At 41.9% G+C, this 23,204-nt stretch overlaps 1 protein-coding gene across 3 annotated transcripts in view; it reads left to right on the forward strand.

The window, feature by feature from the left end:
- Positions 1-23,204, forward strand: part of ergic1 (endoplasmic reticulum-golgi intermediate compartment 1) — a 102,296-nt gene that overhangs the window by 69,807 nt on the left and 9,285 nt on the right. For all 3 annotated transcript variants that reach the window (XM_078550701.1, XM_078550700.1, XM_078550702.1), the window contains exons 6-9: positions 691-795; positions 7,614-7,674; positions 10,848-10,948; positions 12,124-12,246. In XM_078550701.1, coding sequence (XP_078406827.1) covers positions 691-795; positions 7,614-7,674; positions 10,848-10,948; positions 12,124-12,246 — 390 coding nt within the window. The remainder of the gene's footprint in view (positions 1-690; positions 796-7,613; positions 7,675-10,847; positions 10,949-12,123; positions 12,247-23,204) is intronic.

Here is a 23,204-nt window from a genome sequence, read left to right on the forward strand (position 1 = left end):
AGGGTGCACTGTCAGAGTCCTCGCTAATGGACTCAACATTGAAAGATATACAGTGACCTAAACTTTGGCTACTTTCCTACTAGAAAGACACCATTAAAAAGTTAGTACTGGTGCATTCAGGAGTAAGTCAATTTTTAAAGACCTGATAGTTGATAACTAATGCCAAACAACCTGCCTGCTCCTGAAAATTTAATTTTCATTTTGAGTCTCATCCCTTCAAAAGTTAATTAGTGTTGGAGATTTTAAAATATAAAATAAAAATGACTTCCCTTTGCTTTTTCTCTCTCTGTCTCTAATTTGTACTGGTTTAGTAATTTGCTTGTAATAGTTGGGATTCTTCAATTTGATTGAAGAGCTTCGCTGTTTTTTGCCCTACTCACAGATGCCATGTGGAGGACGCTGTGCTGGATCAGACACTTGATTGCAGCAGGCCTCTTCTCTAAAGCCCAAGAAAACTTTGTGGGCAGCTGTCAGAGTGTTAACAACAAGCAGCATTTCTTTGGCACTAACAGCAAAACCTGGACCAAAAACTTTAACTGGATTTAAATATAACATTTTCTCCCCTTCATCCCAACCCCTATGTTAAGCATTTTGTATTTCTTTTCAATTGTTTATTTTGTATTTGTATATCAGGTGGAATTCTGGGATTAATTTGTATTATTGTAAGCAAAATAAATGTGTTTTTGTTAGGTTCCAGGTAATTTCCATGTATCCACACACAGTGCTACTGCACAGCCAGATAATCCAGACATGACTCATGTAATTAACAAACTGACATTTGGTGAAATAATAGAGGTAAGTGTATTCTTCTCCATTAAAATCAATGCAGTTCTCAAGGCCAATTAAAGCCCTGCCCAAAATGGCAAGTGAGTGTTACTCTTTCATCATATTTAATTGCCAGTGTGAATGAGGTCTTGAAGTCCTTGGTTTTCTGTTTTTTAAATTCTGAAACTCGTTATATTGGGTAGGCTTGTTTCCTAAGTTTTCTGCTCACACTTCGATGCTAGTGAATGAGGAATTTGAATCATTAATGTGTTTTTTTCTCACGGCAGTTATGGTCAGAGCCACTTCGTTCAAGATATACAACTTACTTTTGCATAATTTGCAAAATTGGACATGCTAGACTTCTCTGCGTCATTGACTTAAAACTATTTACTAACTCCTTATGGTATATCCTCCTTTTGACGTTTATTTAGGGTTCCTTGCTTCACAGCCTTTAGCTTTTTTGATAAAGAAAACTATACTGCCTGAGCAGCATCCAGACTTGAAAACATTTCTCCTGGTATCTCTGTCTCTATCTTGGAGATCTCACTGTTCACAGCCAAAAAAATGGATCCAAGGCTTACAAAACGGTGTGCATGGTGTGTTAATAGATTATTCAGCCAAGCTAACAAATTGTTTATAATTTATAGTCTATTGAGGAAACAGTATTAATGCTAGCTCATTGTTATAACCATCCATCACCTTGCACACTATATTTTCTTTATACACAAACCTATCCTGGTTGATAACCCGGTCAAAGCAATGCTTTATCCAAAACTTTTCTGTTTAAAACTGGCAAACCTGACAAACACTTCAGTGCAGTATCTGAGGGACCTCATTCATACTGCCAATTAAATATGATGAAAGAGTAACACTCACTTGCCACTCAAGAGGTAGAGCTCTTAGAGTGAGTTGTGGAATTGAGGCATTCAGATGACTTAGCTGGACTGTATTATTTGAGAAAGGGCAGGTAGTTCTCCTACTGTCAATATTCATCTGACTGGCTGGCCATTAATCCAGTGACTATGGGATTTACCTGTTCACACTTCAATGAAACAAAAAAAATAATGAAGTGATTTAGGATTTTTCTGAGAGGCAAGTGTAATTCATAGTCGTTCTTTCATTAAAATCCAATGATAATGAAATAGAATGATGCTGGCATCTGGGGGAAATGAACTAGCTACATGGTAAATTCACCGCAAATACCATTTTCTCTGTTAAATGTTTCTCCCCTGCATGGAATTAAATGCCAGCTCATCTCCAGTGATTCAGAAAAGGCTCATGGATATTAGTTTCTTTGTGAAAGTTGCTTTATTAATATTTATCCTAGAATTATTGCAGCAGTGGTATTTGTCTTATGTCAGTAAGTTGGCCGCATTTTCCTATGAAGTAAAAGAACATGGCATGTTAGCAAGCAACTGATAGAGAAATGTGAATTAAAAATTAGCATATCCATCAGATCTCTGATCTGCTGAGTACTTAAGCCAATTTGAACTGCTGAATTCTTGTCTGAAAATTACATCATATATTGACCGGGTGGCTCTGGTGACGTGAGCAGTTCACAACTCATTATTCAGACTCATCAAAAAACAGTTGCAACCCAGTGCAACTAATTCTGGGACTGGCTCCCAGATTACTTATGGAGAAGGAGGATAATTGGAGGCAGAAAATAGATTTAAAGGTTGCAAAATTCTTTAAAAGTAACTTTTTGAATACTTTAATAGTATTAGTGATGACAGTAAGTATAGAATAAGGAAAAGGACAAGCTGAGCCTAAGTAAACCTATGATGTAGCAGCCAGCGTTACAAAGGCCTAGGACAAAATTTGTAAGCAGGCAGAATTATGGCAGATGAAGTTCAGTACAGGTAAGTGCAAGGTCTTGCATGTTGGAAGAAAACATGAGGAACACAATTTGAAGGTGATAAATCAGCTGGAGAGAAGCTGAAAGAAATCTGCCAATGATCATTCCATGGTCCTTGAGCCGGGGCCCGGTGGGGGTCCAATCTCTGCCCAGTGCCAGCAGATTCTCTTCCTTCGGGTGATGGGGAAAACCCAATCTCTAACCCTGGAGGGCACAGGGAATTGGGAGGGAAGTTTCTGATGGTGGAGGAGTTTGGAAGGGTGGGGGGAAGCACTCTTGCCCCTCCTGGCTCACAAGGAGTTTCATGAAGGCATTTGCCCTCTCCCTCGGGCTGTTTCAGCCTTGCTGTAGCTGCTGGGTGTCCTGGGGCCTAGAATTTTTGACCAGCCACACTTTATAAACCTGGCTGGCCACAGTTAAATCTGCAAAACAGGTTAAATCTGAAGCTTTCAGTCTTATCTAAAATGATGACCCGCCTCTTTGGAGTTTGTTGGCTGCCTTCCCCTTGTCTCGCCTCAGTAAAACCTGGAAGTTGGTGGGTTGAAGCTGACTTCCCGACGTGCTTGGACGTGTTGCCCATTTAAAACTCCTACCCTTGCCAAATCCCACTCACTCATCCATGTAAATTTCGCTCTTTCCCCCCATTATTACTGTAAGGGGGACATCTGCTGCACATATTGAAATGGCTTAATAGACCATAAGGCCATAAGACATAGGAGCAGAAGTAGGCCATTCAGTCCATTGAGACTGTTCCACCATTCAATGAGATCATGGTTGATCTGATAATCCTCAACTCTACTTTCCTGTTTTTTCCTCATAACCCTTGATTCCCTTACTGATTATGAATCTGTCTATCTCAGCCTTGAATATAAATAACTCAGCCTGTACAGCCCTCTGTGGTAAAGAATTCCACAGATTCACTACCCTCTGAGAGAAGAAATTCCTCCTCATCTCTGCCTTAATTAGGCAACCCCTTACCTTGAGATTATGTCCTCTGGTCCTAGACTCTCCCACAAGGGGAAACAACCTCTCAGCATCTACCTATCAAGCCCCCTAAAAATCTTATGTGTTTCAATAAGGTCACCTCTCATTCTTCTAAATTCCAATAGTACAGCCTACTCCACCTCTCCTCATAAGAAAATCCCTCCATATCCAGGATCAACCTAGTGAATCTTCTCTGGACTGCCTCCAGTGCCATATCATTCCTTAGATAAGGGGACCAAAACTGTTCACAGTATTCTAGGTGTGGTCTAACTATACTAGTAAAACTATAGTTTTAGCAAGACTTCCCTATTTTTATACTCCATTCCCTTTGAAATAAAGGCCAACATTCCACGTGCCTTCCCTATTACTTGTTGAACTTGTATGCTAGCTTTTTGTGATTCATGCACAAGGACCCCCAATCTCTCTGTGCCGCAGCTTTCTGCAATCTTTCTCCATTTAAATAATATTCACCTCCTCTATTCTTCCTGCCAAAATGCATAAAATCACATTTTCCCACATTATATTCCATCTGCCAAGTTTTTGCCCACTCACTTAACCTGTCTATATCTCTCTGTAGACTGTGTTATCCTCACCACTTGCCTTCCCTTATCCAAATCTTTAATATATACTGTAAATAATTGTGGCCCCAGCAACGATCCCTGTGGCACTCCACTAGTTACAGGTTGCCACCCTGAAAATGCCTCCCTTATCCCAACTCTCTGTCTTCTATTAGTTAGCCAATCCTCCAATCCTCTATCCATGCTAATATACTACCCCCAACACCATGGGTTCTTATCTTATTAAGTAGCCTTATGTGCCTTTCAGAAATCCAAATATGTTACATCTATTGGTTCCCCTTTATCTATTCTGCTTGTTACCTCAAAGAACTCTAATAAATTTGTCAGACATGATTTCTCCTTCATGAAGCAATGCTGACTCTTCTTGCTTATATTATGTATTTCTAAATGCTCTGCTATTACATCCTTTATAATAGACTCTAACATTTTACCCATGGCAGATGTTAAGCTAAGTGACCTATAGTTACCTGTTTTTTGTCTCCCTCCCTTTTTGAATAAGGGTGTTACATTGGCATTTTTCCAATCCTCTGGGTCTTTCCCAGAGTTCAAGAATTCTTGGAAGATTATTACCAGCGCATCCACTACAGTTACTTCCTTTTAATATCCTAGGATACAACTTTATCGGCCTTTAGCCCCATTAGTTTCCCTAGTACTTTTTCTCTAGTGATAGTTATTGTATCTATTTCCTCCCCCTTTTTGACCCTTGATTATTTAGTATTTTTGGAATGCTATTAGTGTCTTCTACCGTCAAGACTGATGCAAAGTATTTATTCAACTCCTCTGCCATTTCTTGGTTCCCCATTATTATTTCCCCAGCCTCATTCTTTAAGGGGCCTATGTTCACTTTGACGCCTCTCTTTTTTATTTATTTAAAGAAGCTGTTACTATCCATTTTTATATTACTTGCTAGTTTGCCCTCAGAGTTTATTTTCTGCCTTTTTCTTTAGCATCTTTTGTTGGTTTTTAAAACTTTCCCAATCCTCTGGCTTACCACTAATCTTTGCTACATTATATGCTTTTTCTTTCAATTTGATACCACCCTTAACTTCCTTGGTTAACCATGGTTGGTTTATCCCCTTCCTACAATCCTCCTTCCTCACTGGGGTATATCTTTGTTGTGAGTCATGAACTATTTTCTTAAGCATCTACCATTGTTCATCAACTATCTTTTCTGCTAAACTCCTTTCCCAGTCCACTCCAGCCAACTCTGCCCTCATTCCTTTGTACTTACCCTTATGTAAATTTAGCACAGTTGTTTCCGAACTAAGTTTCTCATTCTCAAACTGAATGCTAAATTCCACTATATTTTGGTCACTGTTTCCTAGGGGAATTTTACTCACAGATCATTTGTTAAACCTGCCTCATTATACATTACAAGATCCAAAATAGCCTGATCCCTGCTTGGATCCACAACATATTGTTCTAGGAAACTGCCCCGAATACACTATGAATTCTTGTTTGTGGCTACCTCTGCCAATTTGATTTTCCCAATCCACATGAAGAGTCACCCATGATTAATGTACTGCCTTTTTACATACCCTCATTATCTCCTGATTTATTCTCTGTCCTGTAGTCTAGCTATTGTTAGGGGTCCTAGAGACTACTCCCACCAGCGTCGTCTTCCCCTTATTATTTCTTACCTCCACCCATATGGATTCTACATATTTTGATCTAAGATCATTTCTTGCTATCGTGCTTATTCCATCTCGTACTATTAAGGCTACCCCAACACCCTTTCCTTCCTGCCTGTCCTTTCGAAAAGTCACATACCCCTGAATATTTAGTTCCCAGCTTTGATCTCCTTGCAACCATGTCTACATAATGCCTATAAGATCATACCTACTAACCTCTGTTTGTGCTGTTAATTCATTTATTTTGTTATACGTGCATTATTTGTTATATGAATTATACGTGCCTTTAAGTGAAGAGCCATTAATTTTGCCTTTTTACCATTTTTTTCCCTCTTTGATCCTATTTGCTGCTGCTTTTTTTGTTTGTACGCTCCGTCACTTCCTGTCACACTCTGGGTATCATTACCTAAATAGCTGCCCTGCAATGGTGCCATATCCTTTCGCTTTGTGAGCCTACGTATCCCCTCTCCAGAACACACCCCCCACCCCCCCTCCTATTTAGTTTAAAGCCCTCTCTACAGCACTATTCACCAGGATAGTGGTCCTAGCATGATTCAAGTGAAGCCCGTCCCACCGGAACAGCTCCCTTCTACCCCAATACTGGCGCCAGTGCCCCATGAACTGAAACCCATTCCTCCCACACCAATCTTTGAGCATGTATTTAACTCATTAACCTTATTTACCCTATGCCAGTTTGCCCATGACTCAGGTAGTAATCCCAAGATTATTACCTTGGAGGTGCAGAACCTCCTAATTTAGCTCCTAACTGTTCAAATTCTTACAGCAGAACCTCCTTTCTAGTCCTATCAATGTTGTTGGTACCAAGGTGGACGATGACAACAGTATCCCTCCCCTCCCACTCCAAGTTCCTCTCCAGCTCTGAGGAGATGTCCTTAACCCTGGCACCAGGCAGGCAATACAGCCTTCAGGACTCATGGTCCCGGCTGCAGAGAACGCTTATCCCCCTAATTATACTGTCCCCTACCACTACTACGTTCCTATTCCCTCCCCCCACTTGAATGGCTCCCTGTACCATGCTGCTGCAGTCAGCTCACTCAACCTCCCTGTAGTCCCTGCTCTCACCCTTGCTTGCAAGAACCTCGTAACTGTTAGACAATTGCAGGGGCTGAGGCTCCTCGAATGCTACCCCCTGGGTCCCCATACCTGCTTCACCTGCAGTCACACCCTCCTGTCTCTGATCACAGAGCAAACTTGAATTACCTAATCTGAGGGGTGTGACCACCTCCTGGAGCAAAATGTCCAGGTAACTTTCCCCCTCCCTGATGTGGCTCCTCAACTCAGATCGAAAGTTCCTCGAGCTGCAAACACTTACTGCAAATGCATTCACTCTGGATCACCTTGGTCTCCAGCAGCTCCCACATGCTGCAGCAGCAACACATCACCCGTCCTGCCATCACTATTGTATTTAATTAATTAATTATTCTAGTATCCCTGATCTTTACACTTTATTATAATTAGTTGCTTTTACACCATTATAGATCTTAAGCTATTTTTAAGAAAAAGAGAGAAAAAAAGACTAAAGACCTAAACACAAACTGAAGACCCTACTTTTACTTTAAAGACTAGAAATACTCACCAATCAGCTGCTTTTCCTACGCTCGCATTACATTGTGGTTCGTGACCTCACTCCGGTCTCATTGCAGATGAGAAAATAATCCTGAGCACTTGATTCAAGGAAAATGTAGTTACATTAAACATGAGGAAATTACTTCTAAAGCCAATATGTTTTGGTACAAAAGTCACTCTTGTTTTATTTCTCTTGTTTTATTTCTTTAGGTTAAAAATGTTCAAGGTGCTTTTAATGCCCTAGCCAGAGCAGATAAACTTAGTTCAAATCGTAAGTACTTACATGAATTAATTTTTCCAGGTTCAGTTTAGATGCTTGACTATTACTTTTACTTTACTCATACTATTGCATAAAAAGTGTGACAAGAAAATTACATTTAAAGGAAATGATTGGGTTGTGATCTACGAATTGTTACAAGGTAATTTGGAACACCTACTAACATCGGATAGAATCTTCTGCTCTCCCTTGTGGCCAGCTTGGAGATGGGAGGGGTATGTTATTAGGCAGGATGGTGGCATACTTGAACCCTGTCTCAGCCAGAATTCAGTTCTGGTTAGGAAGGCTCACAGTTGACCTTCCCGCCCCACAGCCTATTGAGACCCCTAATTGGCCAATTAATGACCACTTAAGTGCCTCATCCTGCCGTTGCTGGTATTAACCCAGCTGCGAGTGGGCCTGTCGCCATGCAGTCTACATAGCAGTGTGCGGCTAGCTTGTTGTCACTGGCAGCAGTGGGGATGTGGTGGTGGCCCTTCGATCAAAGACACTCGACATCGGGAGGGGCGAGGGGGCTGGTGGCATTTAGAGCCACTCCCCTACCCTTGCTGCCACACTCCTCCCCCTGCAACTCCTACCCCACGAACCCCATCCCCATTCCCCCCCTCCCCCAAATTACTTACCTATGGCCTGGGTTACTCCACGATCCTGGAACTCTGGTAGGCCTATTTCCTGCAGCAGCCACCGCCTCCCAATGGCTCTGCTGAGCAGAAGAGCAGCCAGCCTCTGATCAGTAGGTGAGACTTCCGCCCCCCCCCGGGTCTTGTTTGGTGGGCCTTTCTGAAAAGAGGCAGTGCTGGTCTGCCACTGGCTCTCCAGCTGGGAGGCGAGACCCCCGACACCTCAACAAGATTCTGTCCATCATTAGTGAATCGTGCAGAAAATTCAGTTGTAGTTCCTTGCTGCTGTAATTAGTGGAGCTTTTCTGTGATTCATTCAGGATGGCTGCAAATCAGGTTTCAAAATATCCGACCAACTATTATTTAATCTTGGGTCAACTTGTGCATGCCTGAAAAATGGACTTGCCGTTTCTGTAGAGTACCTAGTTTTATTCTGGAAAGGTGTCCAACTGCCTAGAGGGGGACAGAATGTCAAAGCAAACTCTGCAGGTACTGGAAGGTTTTCATTCCAGCAAATATAAAATCAAGTCATTAAAAACAAACCAGTGATAGCACAATGTGCAATACTTTCAACTGCCTGGCTAGATGTTTTGTAATTTGTATTTAAAATAGTTATAGATTCAGTCTTTAATAAGAAGTAAAATAGTTTCTGAGGCTAGGTTTGAGCAAACTTACTTTAAATCTCACCAACATGTTCCTCAGAACAGTTCTGGTACCTTCATTGGAAATATCCTAGCGTAGGAGGAGGGTCATAACTAATATTTTAGTTAGCTCGGTAAGAATTAGGAGGGGCTGATTGGTTAAACTTAGAAAACGACTTGAAGGATACGCCAATATTTTGAAAATGGGGAAAAATATATTTCTCTCACATTCTGTGTAAACCTTATCTGAATACAAACTTGAATTTTGAGAGCACAACGGTTAAATGAGCATCTATCTTAATATGATAGAGGATGGTAACATCATGATAATATTACTGGACTAGTAATCCAGAGGCCTGCACGAATGCTGAGACATGGCGATGAGTTGACGGAGTCAGGGGGGATTGGGGAAGGAGGGGAGGGGTGCATATTGCTTGCCCCTGCAAGGAAAATCGGTGTTGTACTGACTGATGCTCAGCAAGCAATAACACGCTGCTGGTGGCATCAAGCAGATGAGAATCAGACTTCCGCCTCTCAGTGGGAGGAGGTCGTGCCCTTGAGAACTTTTGGTCGCTTAACCGGCGGCACTAGCAGTCCCAGCAGTGCCAGAACTCAGTGCGTGCTGCTGGGACTGCAAGCAGCCCCACAAGGAAGATCAATGGTGTCCGGAGTGAGATAAATCTTGGGCTTTTAAGGGCAGGAAGGAATTGGCAACGTAGGGAGTGGGGGGGTGGGAGTTTTGGAGACCAGGCGGGAAGGAAGAAAGGTGGGGCTAAGATCTTGGGGGTGCGATGACCCCATGGCCTGAATCTTCCCTTCTCTTCCTTTTCCATGGAAGATTTATGCACAAGCCACAGACTTCTCTGTGACAGCAAAAGAAACCTAAGCTGACAGAAGGGATGCTTTTCACAGGAAGAAACGGAATACCAGGTTTTCTCCCCCTTGGTATGGGCTGTTCAGCTTCCTGAAGGTAGCACACCCACCAATGCCCTGCACCAATTTAACCTGGCAGTAGGTTTCTGTAACTCAAGTTATCTGATCTTCTAGTTCACTTTCAAGCATTCTAGCCAAATAGGACTGGAAATGGAGCCATCTGCGTAGATAGTCCAGATCCATAGTAATGGTTCCCACTGCCTGGTTAACATGTTGCAGAGTATATAGTCGGTTTGAGAAGATCGAAACCCACCATCTGTGGCTGGCAGGGTATACATTGTCTGCAGTCATTGGAATAGTGCTTGTACAGCTGTTGAATAGCCCTGTGCCACCTAGCTGCTAGATACTGATGCTTAAAATTATATTTTCACTAAATTACCTGTTTGAACTGTGTCCTAATTGCATCAGTGGTGATTCAGTCTTCCTCATTTTTATTTTAAAAAGGTGAAGATGAAGTTCACTGATTGGTTACACTAATCGTGACATGGCTGATGATCAGGGGGTTACTCATAACCATTTAGATGAAATGCTGCTGACTCTATAGGTGCAGCAGCCGCAGGCAGGTAAACTAAGAAAATATACTGCTACTTGTACCTACGGCTATGCACTTAGACAAAATATTATTTGTAACCCTTTTCACAGTGCTCAGGCTTTTGTTGGAGCTGTCAGTGTGGTGATGATGGTAATTTACTTGGAGATTGCTAGTCCTTGTCTTTTGGACAAACAAAAACTGAAACTCTTAATTAGCTTTTTAAATCATAAATTGTAAAACCCAAAGTAAAGGTCACATGTTGATTCATGTCTAGAATCAAATCGAGGTGTAGGTAGTTGTTGGTGATTATTTTTGTACCATGCATAACATGATAAAATTGTTACATATAAATAACATACTCTAACACTTATAGGAATTCAGTTGAAAAGTCTTCACTATATATTGCGATGTAACCATTTGACTCTCTTTGCTCTCGCACAGCTCTTGCATCACATGACTATGTACTGAAGATAGTCCCCACAGTGTATGAAGATTTAAAGGCAAAACAACGCTTTTCCTATCAGTACACAGTAGCACAAAAGGTAAGGTGACTGAGTTTTTATTAAGTGAATTTAAGAGTGGGCGATTGTGCTCCCATACAACTTTAATTAAAATTAATGTAGAATAAACACTGCTCATAAGAGGGCAGTCAAAACAACTTCCTCCGTATGTTGTTCTATCCCCCATATTCTATATTATTTTCTCATTAAAATTTGCATTCCACATAATCAGTCTGTTTTGAATGTGGTTATTTACACATTCTAGGGCTTGGAGGTAATTAACTAGGCTTGCATCCAGTATAACAGAACTGAGGAAGTGATGCATTGGCCATCCTTTGACCATGATATTACGCCTGGGCTCCATCTTCCTGTCTTAAAGGTTCAGCTTGACATTAAAGATTTCATGGCACTATCAGAGAATTCTCTTAGCCGTGGCACTATCAGAGAATTCTCTTAGCCGTGGCGCTATCAGAGAATTCTCTTAGCCGTGGCGCTATCAGAGAATTCTCTTAGCCGTGGCGCTATCAGAGAATTCTCTTAGCCGTGGCGCTATCAGAGAATTCTCTTAGCCGTGGCGCTATCAGAGAATTCTCTTAGCCGTGGCGCTATCAGAGAATTCTCTTAGCCGTGGCGCTATCAGAGAATTCTCTTAGCCGTGGCGCTATCAGAGAATTCTCTTAGCCGTGGCGCTATCAGAGAATTCTCTTAGCCGTGGCGCTATCAGAGAATTCTCTTAGCCGTGGCGCTATCAGAGAATTCTCTTAGCCGTGGCGCTATCAGAGAATTCTCTTAGCCGTGGCGCTATCAGAGAATTCTCTTAGCCGTGGCGCTATCAGAGAATTCTCTTAGCCGTGGCGCTATCAGAGAATTCTCTTAGCCGTGGCGCTATCAGAGAATTCTCTTAGCCAATGTTCCACCCTCAAAACTGGAGTCCTTGCCTATTCAGCTCATTGTTGTTTATGGGATTTTGCTGTGCAAAAAATGGCTGCTGCATTTGCCTGCAAACTATCAATTTAACTGTCAAACTAACTTATTGTATGTGATGCACCTTTGAGATCTTTGCAAGAAGTGATAATCTGCTATATGAATTCAAGTTAGCCCTTTCTCCTTCCGTACATCAATGAGTGGAATAAATAAATAATGTGAAAACAGTATTAAACTGAATTTAAACAACCTTTGTCAAAATTTGATTAATGCTTTGTTTTTGTACATTTCAGGAATATGTGGCATACAGCCACACAGGCCGCATTATACCTGCCATCTGGTTCCGGTATGACCTCAGCCCAATCACTGTAAAATATGTTGAACGGCAACAACCATTATACAGGTTTATTACAACAGTGAGTGGACACTTGATTATCAACTTGATGTGAATACTTAATAGTACATCACGCTGTATGGTTCATACCATGTAGCATAATACAAATACAATAACAATTAGGTGGCTGACTTAAAAGCCAACATTCTGATGGTGTTCTGTTTTTTCAGTCACCTTGGTGTAATTCAATCTTGATTGGGAAAACCATATTAATTATACTTTCACTTAATGAACAAAACTTTGAAATATCAGTTCAAATAATTAGTGTGCTAATGTTTATTCTGTGGGTTAGCTTTTAATAACCTTGTGGTTTTCCAGCGCAACATTTAGGGACTTTAAGATGGGTATTTCCTATGACTCAAAGGTTCTTGATATGGGTTCTTCTCCTGACGTAAGTTGGATTGCTTTAGGGATTCCTTTACCACTGCAGCATATTTTATTTTTAAAACTGTGTGTATAAACCCATTCTAATTTTTGAGATTTCTCATTGAATAGAATGAATTGGGCATGATAGTGTCAGATTAGGAAAAGAGAAGCAATAATAATGTCTTGATTTTTAAAAAAATTTAAAATCTTGGTGTAGTGCATCCCACATTCATCTTTCATAACCGAACCTTGAATTTAAATCCTGCCTGGAATAATGAAAGAGAAGTCTTTAGGTGGACTTTTCCATGCCTATTGGCATTGGGCATGTTTGGCGGCGTAAGCGGACAATATGGCAAGAAGGCCAAAGATCGGTTTCACAACGTCGTGAAACCAGTTTGTGATCATCTGCTCTGCCCATCAATGGCAGGCCGCATTTCCCGCTGTCAGACATCGGGAACTTCATTGTAATACATCTGCATATCATTATAAGCTCAGCTCGCTGGAATCATTCTTCCCCCCCCTCCACGCTGGATCATCTGAGCATGCCAACGTGTTTCACAACTGTACATAAGCAATGTGCACCTGGCGAGCTGCACTTCGCTCGGGAGTTTGAGGTTTGTTTGCTTAACTTGCTTTGATGACTTGTGGTCATCAGCGCCAGGCTTTGCAGACAGCACCACATTGCTTTTGAGGGGGGCTCACGGGCAGGTCTCTACCTACCAGACCAGCTGTAAGGCGCGGGTGGCTTTTCAATGGCTAAAGGGGTAGGGCTTGTTTGGGGAAGAGGGAGAAGTGGCTTCTGGCAAGGGAGGAGGCTGCAGGGCGAGGACTGTACTGGGGAAGGGGGGTATTCCAGGGTGTGTGTGAGGGCACAAGTTGACCTGTGCAAATGGCCTCAAGATGGTGAGGGCTGAGGAGGCAGCCTCTAGAGGAGATGAGGCCAGATGGAGATGTGAGGATGTGTGAGAGAGTGAGTGGTGATGTCTCTTGAGCCGGCGGTGAGTGAGATGCTAGTGAATGTGTGATGGGCTTGAGTGTGTGAGTTTAGAGTGATGAGATGGTTGCCTTACCCTGGTGGCATGGATGACATCATTCATCCCCTATCTGCATTGGATGACCAACCTCTTCTGTGCAGCATTGGCACTGATTACCACTGCCATTGCCAACCAAGCCGGAGTGGTGAGATTGCTGGGTCGGGGTGAAGGACATTACTGCAGGCCTCCACGGCGTCCAAAAGGCATTCCAGAGATGTGTCACTGAATCGGGGGGCTGCAGCCTTCTTGCCTTTCAGGGCCATGTCTACTTTTCAGCAGTCCTGGGCTGGAAGCACTGAGAGGTATGTTCACAGCTGCACTTTAAATTTGTCGCTTGGTTTGTAGGAGCGGTGAGGTGATGTTGTGGTGGGCAAATGAGACCCCACCCGGCATCAAAATGGCATGTTTCCCGGGAATGCATGATTAATGAGGTGGGATTGGGACGATATGGCGTGAAAAGCTGCCATTGCAGCCGACGGGTAAAACTTCTAATTCCCGCCAACGCCTGCACCTGGTGCAAATCTGGGACGATTCTTTATCTGTTGGCCAAAAAGATTTTATATGGGCAACACCAATATTATTGAGCGTAGAACTATAACAGATTTTTCCCCTAGTTTGGCAGTATATTGGCCCAGAGGCTACAGGGTGCCTAGTGTGGAAAATTGAAGCACATCATGCTCATATAGCAGGAGGGCCCCTGCAGTGTATTGGTTGAGACCGAGTGTAGGGGAAGTCTTACTTATCATCTAACTAAGCAAAAGCTGACCTTGCAGCGCTTAATGCTGATACCTGAGGCCAGATTCTGGCTCCTGAAGCGGGTAGCTTGCATCAGGAAGTTACCCCACTCAGAAGATCTACTTCAATTTAAAGCACCCGGTCACACACCACTTTTGCTCCAGGGAGGTGGATGCATGATAATTGTTGACCCAGAAGTAGACCCTAGGTAGCCATGGGGGCGGGTGAGTGCCGAGGTGGGGGTGTTGGAAGGTCCGCCACGGTTTGCTGGGACTTAATTCCATTTGTAATAAAAGCTGTTAGGCCCTCCAACCCTCACCCCCTCACCCACTTCCCACAGCCCCTCTTACCGTCCATCCCAACTCATGCCCTCCCAGCCACTCCCCATGGCCCCTTGTACTCTCCATGCCAGCTCAGTGCCAACTCATGCCCCTTCCATGCTCATTCACCCAGTATGCACTCTGTACATAACCAATGAGCCATGTAATATCAATGGTATGTGTGGAACTGCTGAGAAATAAAAACTCCCATTCAGAAATGTTCTTTGAAAAATGAACCACTGTTTGTACAACTCTATAAAATTGATTGTCAGACTGACCATTAAAGTATCAATGACAGGCTTCAAGCAAGTCACACGTTTTACTCCTGTCTGAATAAACATTGAGACTAAAGTGAGCACAGAAAGAATAACTTATTATAACCACTTAAAGTTGTCAACCAAGTAAAGCCAAAAATTCACTTCACTTATCATAAAAGATTCCATTTTGAGCTAATGCTTTTATTGGTCTGGGCTCTCAGCCAAGCATGCATAATGAGAACAGGTGGAAGTGAGTGAGGGAGCAAGAGAAGCTGCAAGTGGGAGGACTGAGGAGGGCAGTGCTAAGCAGGAGAGAAGCAGCAAGTGGGAGGGTCAGGGAGGGAAGTGGTGAGTGGGGGAGAGGCGAGAGTGAGAGATGGCGAGTGGATGGGAAGTGGCGAACAGTAAGGTCAGGGAGGGAAGTAGCGAGTGGGAGAGTCGGCAAGCGGGCTGCAGGAAAGTCAAACGCTGACGTAGCTTCAGGCTCCAGGAACTGAATTCCGGCTTTTAATTTCACCTGATTAATCCTGTTGGGCTTGGCTCTCATCTGTTAATTTCCTGTCTTGAGGAGTTTATCAATTCTTTACTGTTGCGCTAGGGTGGCAGTAAACCTCATGTATCCATCAGGATGTGTATGGCTGTAATAATTGAGCACTCTGGCACTCGTGGGCTGTTGAGTGGCTATGCAGGCATGCAGCTTAGAGGGAACACTGTTTGTGGCCCCCATTTAACCCCAAAGCCAGGGTCCCAGCCCCAAAGAAGAACATTTGCATAAGAGTGGTTAGTGCTAGAGAGGGAGCAAGGAAGAATCTAAAGTAGAACTACTAAATTGGAAGTGGGCTAACCTTAATGGGGTGCAAGGGGATCTATCCAGGGTAAAATGGAACCAAAGTTCGACAGGAAAATCTAACAAAACAATGGGTGACCTTTAAGGAAGAGATATTTCAGGTACGGGTGAGGTAGATTTCAATAAGAGGGAACGGCAGGGGAACCAAATCTAGGGCTTGTTGGATGATGAGGGAGATAGGGAATATGATGAAACAAAAAGAGGTTGTGTATTGCAAGGCGGGTGAATTCTTCAGGGGAGAACCAGGCCAAATACAATAAGTTGAGAAGGGAAATGAAAAGGTAAATAAGACTAGCAAACAGAGAATAGAATGGCAGTTAACATTAAAAGGGAACCCCAAACATCATCTACCAGCATGTAAATAGTAAGTGGATAGTAAGAGGAGGGGAAGGCCCTATTAAGGACAAAGAAGATGCAATATTCTAGAGGCACAGGGCAAAGCTAGAATACTTGAGAGTACTCTGTATCCATCTTTTCTAAAGAAGAGGATGCTGACAATATATTGGTAGAAGTAGATATGATAGAGGTAATGGATGGAGTGAAACTTGATATGCAGATGTACTGGAAAAACTGGCTATGTTTAGAGTGTATAAGTCACCTGATCCGGATGGTTACTAAGTGAAATGGGGCATGGAGAAAGCGGAAAGGCTTGCCATAATCTTTCAATCTTCCCTAGATGGGAGATGCCAGAAGATTGGAGAGTGGAAAATGTGACACCGTTGTTCAGGAAACGGTGCAAGGGCATCCCTAGTAACTACAGGACAGTTAATTAATCATTAGTGGTGAGTAAGGTTTTAGAAACAATAAACAGGGAAAAAGTCAACAGGCACTTGGAAAGGTTTGAGTTAATGAGGGAGAGCAGCATGGGTTTGTAAGAGACAGATCATGTTTGATGAATCTTATTGAATTTTTTTGATAAAGTAACGAGAACATTGAAGGAAATGCGCAGAGGCTGCTTGACTTGGATTTTGGAATACAGAGTAAAATTTCAAAATTAGCTGATGATACCAAACTTGGAAATGTGAAAGTGAGAATGATACCATTCAAATACAACAGGATATGGATAGACTAGCAGGATGGTTGTGGCAGATAGAATTTAATATTAAAAAGTGTGAGGTGATTTATTTGGGCAGAAGGGGTAGTGAGAGGCAATATATAATTACTGGCACAGTCCTAAAGAATGTGCAGGGAGAGAGGGATCAGGGAGCTCATGTGCATAAATCTTCAAAGGTGGCAGGACATTTTGAGAGAGCAGTTAACAAAATATATGCGATCTTGGGCTTCATGGATTGAGGTATTGAGTACTAAAGCAAAGAAGTTATGCTGAACCTTTATAAAGTTCTGGATAGGCTACAACCAGAGTATTCCATTCCAGACCTGATCACCACACTTTAGGAAGGATGCGAAGGCCCTTGAGGCAGTGCAGAAGATATTTACTAGAATGGTTCCAGGGATGGGAAATTTTAGCTGCAAGGTTAGGTTGGAGAAGCTGGGGTTGTTGCTATTTTCCAATCTAATGGAACCTTCCCCAAATCTAGGGATTTTTGGAAAATAGCAAATGTAACTCCTTTTACTCAAAAAAGGAGGGAGACAAAGCAGGAAACTATGGGCCAGCTAGCTTAACATCTGTCATAGGGAAAATGTTAGAAGCTATTATTAAGGACATTATAGCGGGAAAAATCAGGGTAATCAGGCAGAGTCAACATGATTTTCTGCAAGGGAAGTTATGTTTAACCAATTTATTGGAGTTCTTTGAAGAAGTACCATGTGCTGTGGATAAAGGAGAACCAGTGGATGTGCTGTATTTAGATTTCCAGATGACATTTGATAAGGTGCTACATTAAAGGTTATTGCGAAAAATAGAAGCTCATGGTGTAGGAGGTAACATATTGGCATAAATAGAAGATTGGCTAGCTAAAAGGAAACAGAGGGTTGGTATAAATGGGTCTTTTTCTGGTTGGTGGGTTGTGACAAGTGGAGCACCACAGGGATCAGTGCTGGGGACTGAACGTTTTACAATTTATATAAATGACTTGGACAAAGGGACCGAAGGCACGGTTGCTAAATTTGCTGATGACACAGAGAAAGGTAGGGTAGTAAGATGTGAAGAGGACACAAGGAGGCTACAAAGGGATATGGATAGGTTAAATGAGTGGACAAAGACCTGGCAAATGGATTATAATGTGGGAAAATGTGAAATTGTCCATTTTGGCAGCAAAAAATAAAAAAGAAGCATATTAGCTAAATGGTGAGAGATTTCAGAGCTCTGCAGAGGGATCTAGGTGTTCTAGTGCATGATGGCAAAAGGCTAGTATGCAGCTGCACCAAGTAATCAGGAAAGCTAATAGAGTGTTATAATTTATTATAAGGGGAATTGAATACAAAACTAGGGAAGTTATGCTTCAGTTATATAGTCATTGATGAGACCACATCTAGAGTACTGTGTACAGTATTGGTCGCCTTACTTAAGGAAGAATGTAAATGTGTTGGAAGCAGTTCAGAGAAGGTTTACTAACCTAATACCTGGATTGAACGGGTTGTCTTATGAGGAGAGGTTGGACAGGCTAGGTTTAGAAGAGTAAGAGGCAACTTGATTGAAACATATAAGATCCTGAGGGGTCTTGACAGGGTTCATGTGAAGAGGATGTTTCTTCTTGTGGGAGAATCTAGTACTAAAGGCCACTGTCTAAAAATAAGGGGTCACCCATTTAGATCCAAGATGAGGAGAAATTTTTTCTCTTGAGGGTTGTGAGTCTTTGGAACTCTCGTCCTCAAAAGGGAGTGGAAGCAGAGTCTTTGAATATTTTTAGAGCAGAAGTAGATAGATTCTTGGTAAGCGAGGGGGTGAAAAGTTATAGGGGGTAGGCGGGAATGTGGAGTTGGGTTGCAATCATATCAGCCATAATCTTATTGAATGGTGGAGCAGGCTAGAGGGGCCGAGTGGCCTACTCTTCCTAATTCGTATGCTCGTATGTATGTGCCTATGTTCATAAAGAAGATTGAGGGGAGATCTATTAGAGGTGCACAAGATTATGACATGTTTAGGTAAGTTAGACAAAGAAAACTGTCCCCATTAGCTGATGGTACAAGGACTAAGGGCCACAGATTTAAAGTTTTTAGCAAGAGGTACAGGGGGGATGTGAGGAACAACTTTTTTTACTCAGTGAGTGGTAATGACCTGGAACTCACTCATGTGATGAAAGTGGAGATGATCATTGATATCAGAAGGAAATTTGGTAGGCACTTGAGGAGAACAAACTTGCAAGGTTATGGGGATAGAGCTGGGGAATGGGACAGGCTAGATTGCTGCATGGAGAGCTGGTATGGTCTCAATGGGCTGAATGGCCCCTTTCTGCGCTGTATTGATACTATGACACTAAGCTGCTGTCACTTACAGAGGTGTAATGATGGTGAATTGTGACAGTTTTTCCATCATTATTACTGCAACATCTGGGCCAATAGAAGGTTTTAAATGGAATATTGTAAAAGTCTATTTAGAAAACTTCAATTCCAAATACACTGCTAATTGGGTTGACAGTGGATAGGCGATGGCTAATATTTAAGGAACATATGCATGAATTACAACAATTATTCATCCCTGTCTGGTGCAAAAATAAAAGAGGAAAGGTGGCTCAACCATGGATTACAAATAAAATTAGGGATAGTATTAGACCCAAAGAGGAGACATATAAAATAGACAGAAAAAGCAGCAAGCCTGAGGATTGGGAGCAGTTTAGAATTCAGCAAAAGTGGACAAAAAGATTTATCAAGAAAGGGAAAATGGAGTATGAGAGTAAACTTGCAGGGAACATAAAAACTGACTGTAAAAGCTTCTATAAATATGTGAAGAGAAAAAGATTAGCAAAGACAAATGTAGGGCCCTTACAGTCAGAAACGGGGGAAATTATAATAGGGAACAAAGAAATAGCGGAAGAATTGAACACATATTTTGATTATGCCATCAAAAAGAGGATACGAATAATTTCCCAGAAACGTTAGGGAACCAAGTCTAGTGAGAGGGAGGAATTGAAGAAAATCAGTATTAGTGAAAAAAAAAAATGGTGCTAGAGAAATTAATGAGGTTAAAGGCTGAAAAATCCCCAGGGCCTGATAATCTACATCCCAGAGTACTAAAGGAAGTGGCCTTGGAAATATTGGATGCATTGGTGGTCATCTTCCAAAGTTCTATAGACTCTGGAGCCGTTCCTACAGATTGGAGGGTGGCAAATGTAATCCCACTATTTAAAAAAGGAGGGAGAGGAAAAAACAGAGAATTACAGACCAGTTAGCCTAACATCAGTAGTGGGGGAAATGCTAGAGTGTATTATAAAAGACCTGGTAACAGAACACTTGGAAAGCATTAACGGGATTAGACAAAGTCAGTATGGATTTATGAAAGGGAAATCATGCTTAACTAATCTACTGGAGTTTTTTGAGGATGTAATTAGTAGAATAGATAAGGGAGAACCAGTGGATGTGGTGTATTTGGATTTCAGGAAGGCTTTTGACAAGGTCCCACATCAGAGGCTAGTGGGCAAAATTAAAGCACATGGGATCAGGGATAATATACAGGCATGGATTGAGAATTGGTTGACAGACCGAAAACAGAGTGTGGGAAGAAATGGGTCTTTTTCCACGTGGCAGGTGGTGACGAATGGTGTACCGCAGGGATCAGTGCTTGGGCTCCAGCTATTCATGATATATATAAATGACTTGGATGAGGGAACCAAATACTATATTTCCAAGTTTGCTGATGACACGAAACTGGGCAGGGTTGAGAGGAGGATGCAAGGAGGCTTCAGGGCGATTTAGACAAGTTATGTGTGTGTATGAGGCAAACACATGGCAGATGCAGTATAACGTGGATAAGTGTGAAGTTATATGCTTTGGTGTGAAAAACAAAAAGGCAAAGTATTATTTAAATGGTGATATATTGGGAAATGTGGATGTACAAATGGATCTGGGTGTCCTTGTACACCAGTCAATAAAAGTAGACAGGCAGGTGCAGCAAGCAATTAGGAAGGCAAATAGCACATTGGCCTTCATTGTAAGAGGATTTGAATTCAGAAGTAGGGATGTCTTACTGCAGTTATACAAGGCCCTGGTGAGACCACACCTGAAGTATTATGTGCAGTTTTGGTCTCCTTACCTAAGAAAGGATATACTTGGCATAGAGGGAGTGCAGCGAAGGTTCACTAGGCTGATACCTGGGATGGCAGGACTGTCGTATGAGGAGAGATTGGTTCGATTGCGCCTGTATTCATTAGAGTTTAGAAGAATGAGAGGGGATCTAATTGAAACATATGAAATTCTAACATGGCTAGACAGACCGGATGCAGGGAGGATGTTTCCCCTGGTTGGGGAGTCGAGAACCAGGGGCCACAGTCTCAGGATACGGGGCAGGCCATTTAGGACTGAGATGAGAAAATATTTCTTTGATCAAAAAAGCTTTAGTGATTCTGTAACTTGCTTGTGTTTCATTCAGTTATTAAGCTTTCTTCCATTTGTGATGCAATTGTACAATTCCAGAGCATTAGATTGGGTCACTCAGTTTCAATCCTTCATAGCTACCCTTTCTGTACTTCTAAAATTTCTACATGAATACTGTCTGCTTATTACTTATGTAATGTATACTTAAGCAGACTCTGGAGGATTAGAAAGTATTTCAAAAGAAGCCTGACGTAAGAAAGAGTGGTGTGCTTAATTCAAAGTTTATGCGTCTTAATTCCTGTGAAGCTATTATTATTTATAAAGCATTTAAATTATTTATTTTTTATTTAGAAATTGCGTGTCCTATCACTTCCAGCTCCCTTTATCCTGTGTTTTTGGTTGTATTTAGTTGAGAGGGGAAATCAACACATTATTGCATTGCTGTACTGTTGTGCTCTCTGAGAAACAAGGCAGAATTACTAGTATTGCAGAGAAGGGGTAAGGTGGAGCAGGGCAGCATCATACTGCAGATGCTTAGAAGCTTGGAGTTGCCGTCTGCATATCTCACCCACGTTTTAAGTAACAGCTGTTCAGTGGAGCAGTAGCACTGCAGCATTTGGAGCTTGAGTGCTGTTTGAAAAACTACATTTTAACCAGCTCTCCCTGTTATTTTTGTACGAGTCTATTGTCAACCTACGGATCCTTTTAAAGTAAGTGCTTAACAAAGCAACTTCAGACAAAATCTACATAATGTCTCTTGCTTGCCTCATGGGCATTCAAGTTCTTTCAGCTGGCCAATTTCAAGAATGTATGGATCATGCGCTTGAGCTGTTCACTTCAATTCTCCACTCAGGGTTCCTGCCAATTACCAAGCTGGAACTTTAAGAAAAGGGACAGAGATGAGTGTTGACATATAGTGAAACTGACCCCTGTAATTAGGGGTTAGAAGGGATTCCAAAATCTCAGATTCAGAACCCTTAGTAAGAATTATTTATGCAAGGGAGTGACCAGAATCTCTGATATATCTTGCAAAGCTTTAGGAAATATATAATTCTGAATTTAATCCAGCTGTCAGTCGAAATTTAAGAATGGAGAAATGGAATACGATGACTACATGGATTGAAGATTAATACTCCTTTAAAGTGTTGTACTTCTGATTCTGAGACTGTACTCGAAGGATATCGTTCTTATAGGCCAAATATAGAGACTAATAGTGTTAATCGTGAGGATTTACATCATTGTTGCTATGGCAGTATGTGAATCATCACAGTGCACTGAAAGCTACCCAGGGCTGTTTCTAGAGAGATTATCTGCTGGATGGCAGATGGTGTATTGTTTATGAAGCAAGCATTTGGGATGAAGCAGCAGCTTTCGCACCTACGCAGCAAATACATATTCATCAAATAGTGTAGGTAACAATTTTAATTTCAGAATTTATCAAATATGAACTTGCAAGTGTCCATATATTTGTGATTTTGGAAAAACAAGGCACATTAATCTGAACCTTGTAACCTTACCTATCCTAACTTCTGTTAAAAATGCAATAAAGATTAATAGTGGTGTAAAAAGCTGCCAGATCTGCTCTGATAGTATTATATTTATTAGATTTATATTGTGCTATATAATTACAGTCTATCCACTTTGTTTAGTGTTGACCTTAGGAGGCTTAGAACTGTGTTCTAATTTAATACATAAGTATGAAAAAATTAAGTCCAGATCCAGTAGCTTCCAGGAGAATGAATGCAATAACTTAAGAGCCATAGTTACTTTTTGGGCTGGATTTTCAGATGGTTGCAGAGGTGCCAGCAGAATCATCACAGTGGGAAGATGGCATACTGGTTGCCTGGCATCTCCCCCCGCCCCCCCCATTTTCAAGGAGACCTAGTCAAAGGAGAGTAGCCAATTGAAACAATTTTAAGGCCCTACTCCTGTGCTGATTGGAACTTATCAGTCGGCAGGCGGACCCCCTCGCCCCCCCAGCCCCCACTCTT

The sequence above is a fragment of the Cetorhinus maximus genome, chromosome 10, assembly GCF_964194155.1.
Source record: "Cetorhinus maximus chromosome 10, sCetMax3.hap1.1, whole genome shotgun sequence".
Taxonomy (NCBI): Eukaryota; Metazoa; Chordata; class Chondrichthyes; order Lamniformes; family Cetorhinidae; genus Cetorhinus; species Cetorhinus maximus.